The sequence below is a fragment of the Cnephaeus nilssonii genome (genome assembly GCF_951640355.1).
Source record: "Cnephaeus nilssonii genome assembly, chromosome: 11".
Classification (NCBI taxonomy): domain Eukaryota; kingdom Metazoa; phylum Chordata; class Mammalia; order Chiroptera; family Vespertilionidae; genus Cnephaeus; species Cnephaeus nilssonii.
The window spans coordinates 68464325-68479306 of record NC_137082.1 but is presented as its reverse complement, the minus strand read 5'-3'; the positions used below and the strand labels follow the sequence as shown (position 1 = coordinate 68479306).

The 14982-nt window shown below is 54.4% G+C and overlaps 1 protein-coding gene across 1 annotated transcript in view; it reads right to left on the bottom strand.

The window, feature by feature from the left end:
• Positions 1–3579: 3579 nt before the first annotated feature.
• The window catches only part of CDH22 (cadherin 22), a gene marked incomplete at its 3' end in the record, with an annotated part of 69638 nt that continues 58235 nt past the window's right edge, over positions 3580–14982 (bottom strand). Inside the window, exons 8-11 of the mRNA XM_079783461.1 lie at positions 13152–13273; positions 12917–13034; positions 6917–7168; positions 3580–4130 (exon numbers count right to left, since the gene is read on the bottom strand). Coding sequence (XP_079639587.1) covers positions 3580–4130; positions 6917–7168; positions 12917–13034; positions 13152–13273 — 1043 coding nt within the window. The remainder of the gene's footprint in view (positions 4131–6916; positions 7169–12916; positions 13035–13151; positions 13274–14982) is intronic.

Here is a 14982-nt window from a genome sequence, read left to right as displayed (position 1 = left end):
CTTCTCTGTGACCCCAAACTGTCAGAAAAGTGTACAAAGCTCGCACGGTGCTTGGCATCAGCGGGCACCTTACAGAACTCCGCGAAGGGGCTGGGCTCAGCGGATTGCACTGCTGGGCTGACTAGGACCCAGTGGACATGGCGAGGGCAGGAGCCTTTCCCCCACGCCCCGCTCCGGGATTGGCAGAAACCACAGAGAGCCCCGAGGACCCCCCCAGGCTGTGGGTGCGGCCGTGAGGGGAGGAGCGAGGGCTCCCGGGCGCAGACAGTGACATGGGACTCACCCAGGCCACGAGTTCAGTGCTTCCTGGGTGCCAGACACTGTGGGTGCTGCTCACAGCGTGTGATGGGGGCCAGAGCGCCCTGGTTAAATCTCGGCCTTGCCACTTACTAGCTGTTTGATCTTGGACAAGTTACTTAACCTCTTTGTGCTTCCGTTTTCTCACCGTTTTGTTTGTTAATCCTCACCGGAGGATATTTCTTTTCCCCATTGAATTTTACGAAGGGTGGAAGGGAGGGGGAGAGACACACAGAGAGAAACAAACATCAAGGTGAGAGAGAAACATTGATTGGTTGCCTCCCACATGGACCCCGTCCGGGGTGGGGATCGAGCCTGCAACGGAGGTACGTGCCCTGGACTGGAATAAAACTTGAGATCCTTCCGTCTGAGGGCCGATGCTCTAGCCACTGAGTAAAACTGGCTAGGGCCTCCATTCTCTCACCTCTAAAATGAGGGCCACTTCCTTGGGTCGTTGAGGGATTAAATGAGTAATTCGTGCGAAGTGCTTAGAGCAGTGCCTGGCACGTGGGGAATGAATGCCCCGTCAGTGTCAGTGGTTACCGTCGCACTCTGTCCTCCCTACAGCCCCTCGGAGGTGTTCTGAGCGCGTGCACTTCACGCAGAAGACAGTGAAGACAGAGAGGGCCACAGTCACTTGTCCGAAGTCACACAGCGGGTGAACGGGAGAGCCAGAGGCTCTGAGGGTGAATCTGGGTGAAAAATGTTCTTCATTTCCGGCAAGGTCTTTAACTCAGTGTGGCCTTGGGAAAGTCATTCTCCACGTGTGGGATTTGGACAGCATGTTCAAGTGTCCTGTGACTCCGTGTTTATGTGTCCTGGACACCTAACCTGCCTGTAACCTGCTTCTTGGCGGCGTCAGAATCTGCCAAGGAACCGGCAGGTGTGGAAGGAACAGTCTTAGCATCGGGAGTCCTGTGCTGTCCCAGGCCTGTTCCACGGGTGCCAGCCACGTCCCTCCCCCAGGTCCCGATCCCCCCTCTAGAATGGAGATGTCATGACCAACTGCGAATCGTTGTTGGGATTCCGCATGTGAGAGTTGGGCACACATGGGTGGGAGAGGAGATCGCACATCTCCCCATCCGTCCCTAACCCACCATACCCAGTTATAGCACGAGCTACAGGAACCAGGAGGGTCCCAATAGCCCCTGACGTGGGCCTACCACACACACCTCGTAGCCCCGCCATTAGCCACCCTTTGTGGACTTTAGGAGACAGGTTCAACTTGAGCAAAGCATCAAGTTTTCCTTGGCCTGGCCTTCAAGTTCTTCCCCTAACCTCCCTCCAACCAGCCTTCCCGGCCTCACACCTCACCCCTCCTCCATGCAGTGACCCCGCCCCTGCCTGGGACCGACACCATTCCTAAAGCCACCACATGCTTCTTGCCTCTCACCACTCCCCCCGCCCCCCCACAACCTATGCAGATCCTCTTCTTTCTGCTTGGCATGCTTTTGCTTGCTTGGCCAACTCGTACATCTCATACTCATTCTTTAAGATCCATTGGAGTCACCTCCGCTGGGAAGCACTCCAGGAATCATTTGACCGTTTTTCAGTGTTTCCTTGTTCTGTTAATTCTGCTACAACTCTTACCAAATGCATTATTATTGGCTACTTCTGCCCACTGCCTCCTCACCCCGCCCAGCTGGGCCTTGAGTTACTGGAAGGCAGGAATGACAAGATCTGTGTAACTCGGATGAGTTACTCCTCGCTGAGCCTCAGTTTCCTCACCTGTGAACAGGGGCTGACAGATGAGGCACTCAGGACATAACGGCCATCTCTGGATCTGTCACAGTGGAGGGAATGAGTGAATGCTCGCTGGGAGGGTGAAGAAATAAAGCTAATGAGTACTTATTGATCACATTCAATAATGTGTCAAGAAGGCACTGAGATTAGAGCTTAACACTTATGATCTCTTTTAAGCCTCTTAACAATCCCTTAAGGGAGGGGCTGTCATCAGCCCTGCTTTATAGGTGAGGAAACTAAGGCTTCAGGAGTTGAGGACCTCGATGAAGGATGCCCAGGCAGGACGTGGCATTAACAGCAGATCAATGTGGAATGAATGCATCGCTTGGGAGTAGGGTGGGAAGACAAACAGCCTGTGTCTTATAATCAAATGGTTTTAGAGCTATAGGCTTAGAGATGACTTAGCCCCTTTGGTTCTTAACTTGGGGGTCCATGAATGGGAAGACTGATGGGTTCCGGGACCAGACAGATAAGGTCCCCATTGTACTCAGTGGCTTCCGATCCCTTCAACTTCCACCAGCCCACCTCATCCAAGTCCCAGAGCCACCAGCTTGTCCTCCCTTGGCACCCCGGCAGGTGTCCTCTCCCAGTGTTCCTGCGGCTCCGGCCGTCTCTGCAGTCCCCGGAACATCCCTGTTCCCGTCAGGGCAGGAGCACGGCAGGCATTTGGGGCCCCTCCTCCCCCCTTGGAGTTGGTGGGAAAAGGGGGAGGGCCCCTTGGGCGAGGGAGTGAGCTCAGACCTGGGAGGCAGACTTGCTGGGCTTCTAATAACGACAAAGATAGTAATAGTATCAAAGGCTAACATTTATTGAACACCTACTATGTGCCAGGCACTGTCCTAACCCCTTGACTTCTGAACCCTTCCAGGTCGGTTCTGTTATTAGCCTCAGCTGACAGGTGAGGAAGCTGTGGTCCAGAGAAGTGGGGTCACGTGCCCGAGGCCAGGCAGCTGGCAAGTCCCAGAGGCCCCACTGCTCACTGCCTGGGTGTCTTTGGACAGCTCACTGCCACTGTGCTGGGTGGCTTTCTCCATCTGTTTCCCGCAGGGTCCCACCTCATGGTTTCTGTGACGACTAAGATGACTCTTCAGTATCCCAGCACACAGTAGGCGCTTAGTAAATGAACAGCCCTTCTTTCCTCTTAACTCTTATGGGGGAAACCTGTGGGGGGCATCTGGCAGCGTCCCCCCCCCCCCCCCCAGGGTTTTCCCCCAAGCCGGGAGTGAGTAACCCGCCCCTTCTCGCAGCAATGACACCCCGATCTCCCTTTGTAACCCCAGACCCACGCAGTGCCTGGTCTCGCGGCAGTTTTTATAACGTTGATCATGATTCTCGCACCTCTGGGCCGAAAGCTGCACCCCCACGCCCCTGGCTGGGGGCTTTGGGAATCCGCCCCCAGCAAGTCCCCCTCCCGTCCAGCCGCCCTGGGAGGGTGGGAGGGTTGGGGAAGAGGGTGAGCAAGGGAAATGCTGTGTCCTCGGGCCCATGGGGTCCTGGGTGGGGCCCGCAGCCGCGGCCCGCGGTAGGGTGGGAAGGGGGCTAGGAGGCCGGGGCCTGGTCCTCGGCGCGGTGGCCGGCGTAGAGCGCGGCCAGGGGCCGGAAGCGCGGGCCCCAGCTGCGGAGATAGGCGAAGTCCTGCTCGGAGCCCGACGAGCCGCTGTGCAGCGAGCTGAGCGAGCCCGCGGGCGAGTCCGCGCCCTCGAAGGCGTAGGTCTGGAAGGCGTCGTAGGGCGGCACCGACAGGTCCCCGTCCGCCAGCGCCACCTTGCGGCTGATGAAGTCCCTGAACACCGAGAAGTCCGGCTGCGGGCTCGGCGGCCCCTGCGGGAGCGGGTGGCGCTCGGAGGGTAGGCAGGGCGGGGGGCTGCCTCCGCCCGGGCCCCCGCCGCCCCCGTCGCCGCCGCCGCCGCCCTTGAGCTCGCCAAAGTCGTAAAGGCTCCGCAGCGCCGACATGTCGTAGGCCTCGGTGTCCTGCTCGCCGCCACCCTCGTCGTTGTATTTGATGACATTGTCCCGCATGTCCTCGTCCTCCTCGGAGCTCAGGTGGCTCTTGTGGTGGCGCCTGAGGGTGAGGATCAGCAGCACCAGCACTGCGTGGGAGACAGAATGGGGGGTGAGGGCCGCCCGGGGCCTCCCCTCCCACCCCGGGGAGCCGGCCCAGTTGGCTCTCTGGATAAGCAGGGAGCTCTATCCATCTTGGGAGGTGTGCAGATGGGGGCCAGACCACCACAGGCTGTGGGGGACAGAGGGCAGTGTTAAGAGATTTCATGGGTGTCGAGGGATGAACCCAACCTCTGAGGTCTTCATCTTCAACTCTATGAAGAGATACACCCCGAGGTCTAGGTGCTGGGGGTTTAGGAGGGAGCAGCTGAGGGCTGGAGGAGTGAAAAATGTCCTTGGCCCTGACCTCTCTTTCACCCTCGCCCTCCTCTGTCCACTCCAGAAGTCCTGAGCACCCTCTGAGTCTCTGGAGTCTCAGGTCAAGACGCCTCCTGCAGGAGTCCTTCCGGGAAGAGCTCCAGGCCATCACCTCCCAGCTCCCTTGGTGAGGGGTTCCTCTCTCCATCACACGGGTTCTCAAACCTCCGTCCCTGGACCAGCAGCATCCAGCATCTCCTGGGAGCTCCTTAGAAATGTGAATGCTCAGGTCCCACTCTAGACCTACCCGTTAGAGAGCCACTGCTCCATCATACCATCGGCCCTGCTGGGTTAACATGTCAGTCCCTCTTTCCCCCCGCCAACCCCCAAATACACACGCTCCACTACCCTGGAGGACCTGGGCAATGTTCCCCCAACCGGCTGCCTGGCGTGCAGTGAGCATGTGAAGCATGCTTGTTGAATGAATGAGTGAGGTGGGTGGAAACCTGGGTGAGTGAAAGGATGAGGGAATGAATGAATCAGCCCTTCTTGGCTGTCTGCACTCGACTTCCAGCACTCCTGGTTCTCTGCCTCCTCCCATGTCTCTGGTCACTCAACCATCTAAGCAGGCTTCTCCTCTCCGACTTCTTAACCTCAGATGTCCCAGGACTCAGTCCTTGGACCTTCATCCGCCACCCCTGTCTCGGCGCTCTGCTTCAGTCTCACAGCTTTATAAAAGCTCCATTTAGAGGCTGGCAAATCCTGTATTGCGAACTCCAGCCTGGACCCCTCCCCTGAAATCGAGATTGTATGTCCAGTTTCCTATTTAACCAGTCCTCTGGGTTGACCAAGAGAATCTCAAGTCTAACTGCCCACACGTGAGCTAATAACACTCTTTCCGCCTTCCGCAGTCTCCTTCATTGCAGTGACGGCAACCCCGACTTGCCAGTTACTCAGGGCTTTCAGTCTCTTCTGTTCGCTGATGAGTTCCAGCGCCTAGAACAGTTTAGCACAGGGGGGAGCTCACCGGATGGATAAATAAGGAACTGATGGACGAAGGGGAGAACTAAATGGATAGGTGGGTGGATGGATGGACAGATGTCCTGGGTACTACGCCCTGGATTTTTCTTGCTGCTCCAAACAGCTCCAGCAGGGCCAGTGGCCAGAGTCAGCTGTGAGGGCCATGAAGCAGGGTGCTGGCTCCTGGCCTAACAAGGTGGCTCATGACAGGGAAGGGGCTGGGGGCCAAGGAGAGGTCCGGAGGGAGGGAAGGTGTCAGGAGAGAAGTGGGGAAGATGGATGGATGGCTTTTGGAGCTGGAGGCTGGAAGCTGCGGAGGGGGATGCCCGTGAGAGCAGATGGCGGGGAGCGCAGGCGGCGGGCGACAGATGTGCCAGGCCCGATCAGCGATTCCGCCGTCACCTTTAGAGCACTGATGTGCACTTTCTTCGTTTGTGGGCAATTAGGCAGAAATTTGTTTGCACTGCCTCGGAAAATGAGACCGCTGTAAAGTGCACCCTCTGGAAAAGGGTTTCTGAGCCATGGGCTGGGGAGGGGAGAGAGCGGGGGCTGGGGCCTCCCAGCTAGGAGGAGCCTGTCCAGGGCCTCTGCAGGGACCTGTGGAGGTGCAGCGTGGCCACAGGCAGGTCCTCAGAGGGGTGGGCAGTGGCCATAGGAGTGGTAGGCAATGAGGGGTGGGGGGCAGCTGACCTCTCCCGGGGAACTGAGCAAAGCCGGTGTCTGCAACATGGACCTCCCTTGCGTCCCTCTAGCTCTTGCTGTTCCACGAAGCCCAGTGGTCAGGGCTGAGATGAGGCCTTTTGCTTCCAGGGTGAGAGGCGGCATTACAGTCACATGAATCAGTTTGGCTCCTGGAACTTGACCTCTTCACTGGGAACGTGGTGGGGGTTCAATGGGCCGCCGGTGGAACTGACACCAGAGTAAATTCTGACCCCACATTCTTAAGATTTTGCCCCAGCTGCCCCAAGGTTTTGCCCCCGGTTTAGATTCATAGCAGGTGGGGTAAAGGAGCAGGGAACACAGGGTGCGAAGACGTGATTTCAAGTTGGAGGGCTAACTCTGCATCCTATGCAAGCCACTAAACCTCTCTGAGCCTCAGTCTCCTCATCTGAAAAATGGGGATAATATACTTGGCTGAGTGGTGGTGAGGCTCATGAGTAAAAGCCCTACACAGAGAATAAAATAGGACCACAGAGGAGAGAATTTTTAAAAACATGCTTGGTTTTTCAAAATTAGGGAACGTTTGGACTGTGTAGACTCTGTGGAGGGTGGGGCAGCACGACTTAGGTGGGGGTGACACCCTCTGGGGTGGTGGTGGGGCTGCTCCGTACTGAGAAGACTTTTCAAGGGAACTCCATGTTACAGCTTGGAGACCATTCAAGCCAGCCCTTCCTTGTATGGGGAGGGAAACTGAGGCCCCACGGGGACTTCCAGGGAAGGAAATCCAGTGCCCCAGGATGGGGGCCACTGGGGAGGGGGTGGCTCTCAGTGGACTCACCGACTAGAATGAGGACACAGACCAGCAGGGCGATGAGGGCACCAGGGCTGAGGGAGGCGGCCATGACAAAGGCCGTGGTGTTGCAGGACTGGATGGCGCCGGAGCTGTCGCAGCCACAGATGCGGATGGTGAGCGTGCCCGTGCTGCTGAGCGTGGGCGGCCCGCTGTCCACCACCAGGATGGGTAGGAAGAACACGTCCTGCTCCTGCCGGTTGAAGCCCAGGTGCTGCGTGTGCACTGCGGCTGTGTTGTCTGCGCCAGAAAAGGGGAGGGGCGTGTGACTTGGGGTCCAGGGTCAGCTTCCCCTGTCCCAGGCACCTCCGGATCTCACCTCCGGAATAGCTTCCCTGTGCCCCAGGCTCCAGCCTCCCCGCTGACCTATGGGTCTATTCCCCGATCTTCTAAAACTCTGTCCCCAGCTGTCCCCAAATTCTGTCCCCAGCTGCCCGAAGATCCTGCTCCCAGCCAGATAGCCCACGGTCCTGTCCTTAGCTGTCCCAAGATTCTATTCCCAGCTATCTCAAGATTCTTTTTCTTATTCGAGCTATTCCAAGAGTCTGTCCCCAGCTGGGCCAAGGTCCTGTCCCTGGCTATGGGTTTTTTTCCCATTTGTCTCAACAGCCTGTTTTTGTTCCAGCTTCCACCCCAGTGGTCCAATGCACCCTGACCCTGGGGAACTGTGGCCCCTGGGTTGTGGCTTGCTGGCCCCCGACAAGTCCTGGGTCATCAGAAAAGACTGGGGACACTGGCTAGCAGCTGCCTTTGGCTGAAGAAGCTTTCTGTCCGGAGTCTAAGGGCCCGAGCCGAGAGGGCTGGGGCATGGCCCCAGCGCCTGGTCAGAGGACCTGATCATGCCAAAGCTCCCTCAACCACCTCTTTCCTTTTTTAAAAACACATTTGTCCACAGAGGATGGTGAACTAACACACGTACACATTACCTTGCTGTAGCCTGTTGCTAGGAATGCCAGCAGGACTTGGGGGTGGGTGTCTGGTCTTGGAACAAGGGCTCACGTGGCATGTGGTGCCTACTTCCACTGGCCTTTCTGCCTCCTCTACACCTCTCTTGGATGGGTCAGGCCATCCCTGAGCCTTCATCATTTTGACCGCTGCCAACCGTGGTGGTACAGAAGTACTCAGAGCCCAGCTGGCCACTCCCCACACTTCACAGCCAACTCCACAGAGGGGGCCCTGCCCTCCAAGTCTTGCAGCTGGTCTCACTGACCTCGGACTTTGGCATCCTGGGTCTCCCTTCCAGCCTTTGTGGCCTCAGTTAACCCAGCCTCTCCTCTGCAGCCCCCAGTCCAGGGCCCCCGTCCTGGCCTTCCCCATAATGGATACAAAGCGGGAAAAAGAGCCTTTGGAGGGCCGTGTGTGACCTTGAGCAGATCTAGGAAGCAGACTAGAGATCCTGCTGAAATACGATTGGTCCCGTTTGAAGCTCACGTGATAGGCACATGAGAGTTTGTGATGTGATTCTATCCCCTTTTACACCCATTTGAAAAATTTCACATAAAATGTTAAAAATAATATCACGTTGACGATTTACTAGCTTGGGAAACTTAGCCTCTCTGGACATCAGTTTCCTAATCTGTAACTGAGGAAAATAGAAGCACGTGGGTGTGAGGATTAAATGGCAAGAGGCATGCATCACCCTTAGAATAGTTCCCAGCACACAGAAACTCACAATAGATGCTGGCGGTTCTTTTTTTCCGAGCCCCACCCCGATGCTCCTGGGGCTGCATGGAGTGCCCGCGCCCTGTCTAGGCGGCTCTGTCCTTGACTCACCAAGTCCCCGCTATTTGCAACACCCTCTCCACCTCCTTGCCTGGGCAAATCCCTCATCCGTCATGCTCCAGCTAAATGTCACCTCCTTTCTGTGGCCTCCTTTCTCCGCTTCCCTGGGAAGGAAGGATTTATGACTCCCCTCTCCCTGCTCTGACTACAGAGGTGCCGTGCACACTTCTGTTACAGCCCTTGTCACATTGTGGTACCGCAGCGTGTGCCTGTCTCTGGCCTGGCACGGAGCCAGACTTGAACAGCGACGCTTGAATGAACCACAACTCTCGGGGTAACATTTGTGGTCCTTGGTTAGTTCCTCGAGCTCTGGCTTGAACTCTAGCCCTCCTGTCAAAGGCTTGGTTAACCCCAGCTGTGAAAACATCTGCCTTCCCTGGGGAAGAAAGGAGGCTCAAGAGCAAGATGGGGAAAAGAGGGAATGGTGTGGGACTCCTATGCATGTACCGAACGCTTTCTATGCATTAAGGACTGTGTGGATACTTTAAACACATAGTAATGTTTAATCCTTACAACCAAGAGTTGACATTATCCCCATTTTATATATGTGGAAATTGGTGACTTATCTGAATGTATCCAGTGAATTGTTGGCATAGATACCTTTTCCATCCACCCCAAATTACCCATTCATCCATCCATCCATCTATCCATTCATCCATCATACATTCATCCACTGCTCCTCCATCCATCCTTCCATCACCCATCCATCCATCCATCCATCCATCATCCATCCACGCATTCATCCAGCCATCCAATAACTCTTTATTGAGTAACTACTATGTGTTAGGCACTATGCTATTACTGGGTGTGTGTGTGGGGTAATGGAGATCTAAACCAATAGTACTGGATCTGAGTTTAAATTCCAATGTGAGAGACAAATATTAATTAAATAGACAATTTAGTCTACAATTACAAACCACGGACCATGGTGAGGGCTAATGAGGAAAAGTATAGGAAGAGCACCTAACAGAGGACTGGACTCAGTCTGGAAGGTCAGGGAGGTCTCCTTGGAAGAAGTGATATTATTGCTGAGCCCTGAATGATGAGTTCAAGGAGAGGGAATAGCCATGCAAAGGACCTGGGGTTGGAACAAACACAACAGACTCAAGGAGCCGAAAGCTGTTCGTTGTGGCTGGAGGGATGAGGGTGACGGCTAAAGTGAGTCAAGACGAGGCTGGAAGGGGAGGCAGGGACCCACCATGGAAAGTATTAGAGGCCATGGTAAGGGATTTGGCTTAATTTCTTAAAAGCAATGGGAGGCCCTGGATTGGTGGGTTTTAAGCAAAGAAGTGATCTAGGGACATGTCATTTATTCCTTCAAAAGTAGATACTAATTGAGCACCCATTACATATCAGGACTATTCTAGCCCCTGAGGATACAGTAATGAACAACACAGACATGGTCCCTGCCCTTGCTGAGCCTCTATTCCAGACAAGGAAGTTTCTAATGTGAAATACAAGAGTGGATGTAGAAGACCAGTGAGGAAGCTATTGTGTGCTTCAGGTGTGAGATAATAGCGGTAGTGGAGGCACCGAGAATTAGACAGATTTGAAAAATGAGTGGCTGGCTCTGGCTCAGCTTCAAATTTCCAAGCAAGAACAGAGGAGAGGAGGGATATTTGTTTCCCAGGGTTGCTGTCTTTGGCCATGGAGACATATGTTTTGAGAGCTTTGGTCCCTGCCACTCCTTCACCCCATAAAGAGGGACTCCCTGAGCATCATCCCTGAACCCCTGAGCTGCCCTCCCGGGCAGTGGCTGGTTCCAGCCGGGGAAGCCACTGGCCAGCCCAGACCCCTACCCCAAACTTCTAGGTGGAATCTGCGCCCAGCACCGCATCCATCCATCTGGCCTGACATACATCAGTGTCAGTCCCTGGCTGCAAAAGCAATATTTATAAATCACGTTTCCAAACTGGCTACAAATGTGTACAAAGAAACAGATGGTTTGGGGTAGCCGTTTGTCACCCTGGATATTTATACGGCGAGGAGGCGGGGGCTCGGCACACCGCGGGAAGGACTGGGGGACAGGAGGAGGAGACCTTCCCTTGCTCCTACCAGGGGTCCCACCAGGTAGAAGCTCTGGTGGCCTCCAGGCAAAGAGAGGCATCTGGGGCAGAACCCCAGGCCCGTGGGTTGGAGAGACTCATGGATTTGGAAAGGTCAAGCCAGGGCTATTGGTGTCTCCTGCTCAGGACGCCACTGGAATGATGAGAGGGCAGGGCTATTCTGGTTGTTAAAATATTGAAATACTTCCAAAAAGGTTTAAAGAGCCACAACTCTGAGCCTCTCAGCCTTTCCCCCAGGCACTCCCTACCTCGACACAATCAAAGCCACCAAGGGGTGAAAGCCTGGCCCAGCAGGGCTCCCGGCTCCTGCTCCAGGTGATTTAGGGTCAGTGTCTTTTCTGGAGTGTACTAGGTGTGAAATATTTTTAACCGACTCCTGGAAATACAGATGGGTCTGCCTCAGAGGCCCTGAGGTCTTTCCCTTTGGAGGGAAGGGGTGTGAAGGTATTGGAGATGGTCCCACACTTATTCCAGGGTCAGAGGAACCACCATGGTCGGGCCCCTGGCACCTCTCCTTTGACATCTCCTCCTGGTCCTGTCGCTCACTCACTCCAGCCAGGCAGGCCTCCTGTTCCTGGAGCATCCCAGGCGTTTCCACCTCAGGGACTTGGCACTTGCTGCTCTGTCCACCTGGATCATTCTTTGTCCAGTTATCTGCATGGCTCACTCCCTCATTTCCGTTAGATCCCTACTCACTACTGATTCCTTCTGGTGGCCTTCCCAGACCGTCTTATTTAAATTAGCCTGTTTTATCCGCCCCCCCCGCCCTGTTTTGTTTAATACATTTTATTGAACACCTACTATGTGCCAGGCACTGCTGTAGGCACTTAGGAGCCAGCACTGAATAAAACAAAGTCTAGACTCTTATGGCTATTACATTGTTTCTCCCACTGCCACAGCCACTTACATCCCCAACATATTATTTATTTAATTCATTTTCCCCTCACTAGAACATATACTCCAGAGGGCAGGGATTTTTATCTTTTTTTTTTTTTTAATATATTTTATTGATTTTTTACGGAGAGGAAGGGAGAGGAATAGAGAGTTAGAAACATCGATCAGCTGCCTCCTGCACACCCCTTACTGGGGATGTGCCTGCAACCAAGGTACATGCCCTTGACCGGAATTGAACCTGGGACCTTTCAGTCCACAGGCTGACACTCTATCCACTGAGCCAAACCGGTTTCGGCGGATTTTTATCTTGTTTGCCACATATTTCCAGGGCCTAGAACAGTGCCTGACACAAATGCTCAATAAATACTTACTGAATGAAGGAGATAACATGTTCTAGGTACTCACAATATACCTCAGCGGCCCTCATCTCACATGGTCAGCCCCCATTTTACAGATGATGAAAACTGAGGCTTACAGATGTGCCAACCTTGTCAGAGTTGCACAGAGAGCCGCAACTGAGCCTGGGCAGGAACCCAGGTCCCTCACTCCCAGTCCATTGATCACCCAGTCTATTCCTCAAAGGCTCAAACTGCAGATTCTTGGGGAACTTGCTGGGGCATGTCTCATAGTGGGATCAGCTCAGGCTGGGCGGGGCAGTTTCCTTTCAAGGTAGTGAGCTAAGGCAGGAAGTACACTGGATCTGAGACAAGCACGTGTTTGTGTCCCAGCCTCCCCACCGACTCCTATAGGGCCCAGGGTGGGTCCTTGATCCTCTTAGAATCTCAGTTTCATCACCTGCAAAATGGAGGGAGGGGTAAGGAACCCACTTTAGGGTGGCCGTGGGGATGCAAAGGGCAACATGAGGGACATAAAGCGCTTTTTAAGCTGAAGGGTGGGGGTGTGTGCATATGGCTTATTTCAACCTTCACTTAGGGGCTCTTTATGCCCTGGCCTCAGACCCACCCACTCCTCATGGACTGCCTCTCTGTATATTTCCATCTCTCATTCTCTACCCTTGAGATGCCCCTCTCCACTGGGCCACCCACCCCCTGCTTGTTCTGCAGGGTTTGGCCAGCGGCCTGGGTAACAACAGCTCCAGCTTGGCCCAGACTTTCTGTGTGATCCTGGGCCCAACGCTGACCCTCTGGGTGTCTCAGTCTCCCCATCAATAATGTGGAAAGAAGGCAGTTAAGTGAGGCTCCTCCCTCCATGCACCCTAGGACTTGGGGGCTCAGAAGTGACTCACCTTGAATGTCGAGCAGAGAGAAGTGAGGGTTGCTGGGAGCTTCAGGCACCAGGCGGAAATAGAAGCGGTGCCCGCCCTGGGGCTCGTCTCTGTCCACCACGCTGATGGTCTGGATGAGCTAAAGGGTGAGGAGGGGCAGGGGGCTGATGTGAGGCCGAGCCCCCTCGGGGCTTGGGTAGAGGAGCCCCTGGCCAGTCCCGGCAGCAACCTGCAGTGCCCAGCCCCTGGGTGATACCTGGCCTGGCTTGGCGTCCTCACACACGGCTGCCTCGTAGGGAGTGGCCAGTTCTGGGGGATTGTCGTTCACATCCAGGATTCGGATCCTTAGGGATGCCCGGGAGAGCTGGGCATGATTGTCTGTAACAAGAGCACAGGAGGAAGGTGACAGGTATCCAATATGAGACCTAGACAGCCCCCCCCCCCACACCTGCTGCTGGACAAGATCAGTACAGTGGAGTCACACTGAGAGAGACGTGAGGGGTGATCACGCTGGTACCAGGATGAGGACTGAGGACATCTGGCATTATCACCACTGTCACTGTCACCATCACCATTGCTATCACCATCACCACCATTAGATGATCACCGTAGCCATCACCATTACTGTCACAGTCACCATCACCACCAGTGCCATTAGCATTGGCACCATTGGCATCATCATCACAGCCTTCACCACAGTAATCACTAATACCACCCATCACCATCACCAACACCATCACCATCTCCACCAGTACCACTGTCAATATCACCATTACTATTACCACAACCACCATTAGTATTATAATCGCCACCTCTGCCAATATCAGTACCACCATCTCCACCCCCATCACTATTACCCTCGTCAATGCCGTCACCACAGCTCTATTACCATCACTATTAGATCACCACCAGCTCTGCCATCACCATTAGAATCATCACCACCACCACCTTCAGTATCTCTACCGCCATCACAAACACTAAGGCCATCACTAACACCACCTCACCCCCACCACGTCATCAGTCCCCCCATCATCACCCAAGTCACCATCACATCACTACCCCACTCCCATCTCCAGCAGCACTACCAGCACTGTTGCCAGCTCAGTCCCCTCACCACAGAGTGAACAGAACACACCTGGAGCAGTCATGCCCATTGTTGCAGGTATCCTCGCAGGAACCCTGTGGTTTGGTACAATTTATATCCCCATATTGCCGAAGAGAAACTCAAATGAGGAAAAGTTTAAAGACTTGGGCAGCTGGCAACTGAGCCCCAAATCTCTGCTCTTTTAAGACCTGATCCTGAGAGGGAATGACAAGTCCACCTCCAGTCTTGGCCTGGGTCCTCAGCAAAACCACAAAGTCCCCACTCCTCCAACTGTGATGTCTTTGAGGTCAAGGCCTCTGTGGAATTACTTCAACATTGAGGGATACGACACAGAGCAGGTTCTAATACATTTGTTGAACAAATGAATGAAACCCGGAAGGATTCAGATGGAATGAGGTTTGAGTTCCCGGCAGGGCTCTGTCCTTGGACCCAGTGCTTGATCGTGGGTAAGACCTTTCCTTCTCTGATATCAGTTTCCACACCAGAAAACGAGCAGAGCATAGTGATTACGATCTAGAACTCTGGAGCCAAGTGGTTCCGATCCAAACACCATCACTTTTTTGTTGTGTTGTTAATCCTCACCTGAGGATATTTTTCCTTTGATTTTTTTAGGGAGAGTGGAAGAGAGAGGGAAAAGCAGAGAGAAACATTGATGTGAGAGAAACACATTGATTGGTTGTCTCCTGCATGCGCCCCGACCAGGGCCCAGGCCAGGGAGGAGCCTGCAACCAAGGTACGTGCCCTTGACTGGAATCGAACCCGGGACCCTCTGGCCTGCAGGCCGACACTCTATCCACGGAACCAAACCAGCTAGGGCCCAACACCATCATTTAGCCGCTGTGAGATCCATGCGATGTGACTTGTCTTCTCTGTGCCTCAGTTTTCTCACCAGCAAACGGGGGTTAGTAGCTATGGGTTGGCTAAGAGGACAGACTGAGTTACTATCTGTAAAGCCCTTGGAACTGTGTATGCAGCACAGCAA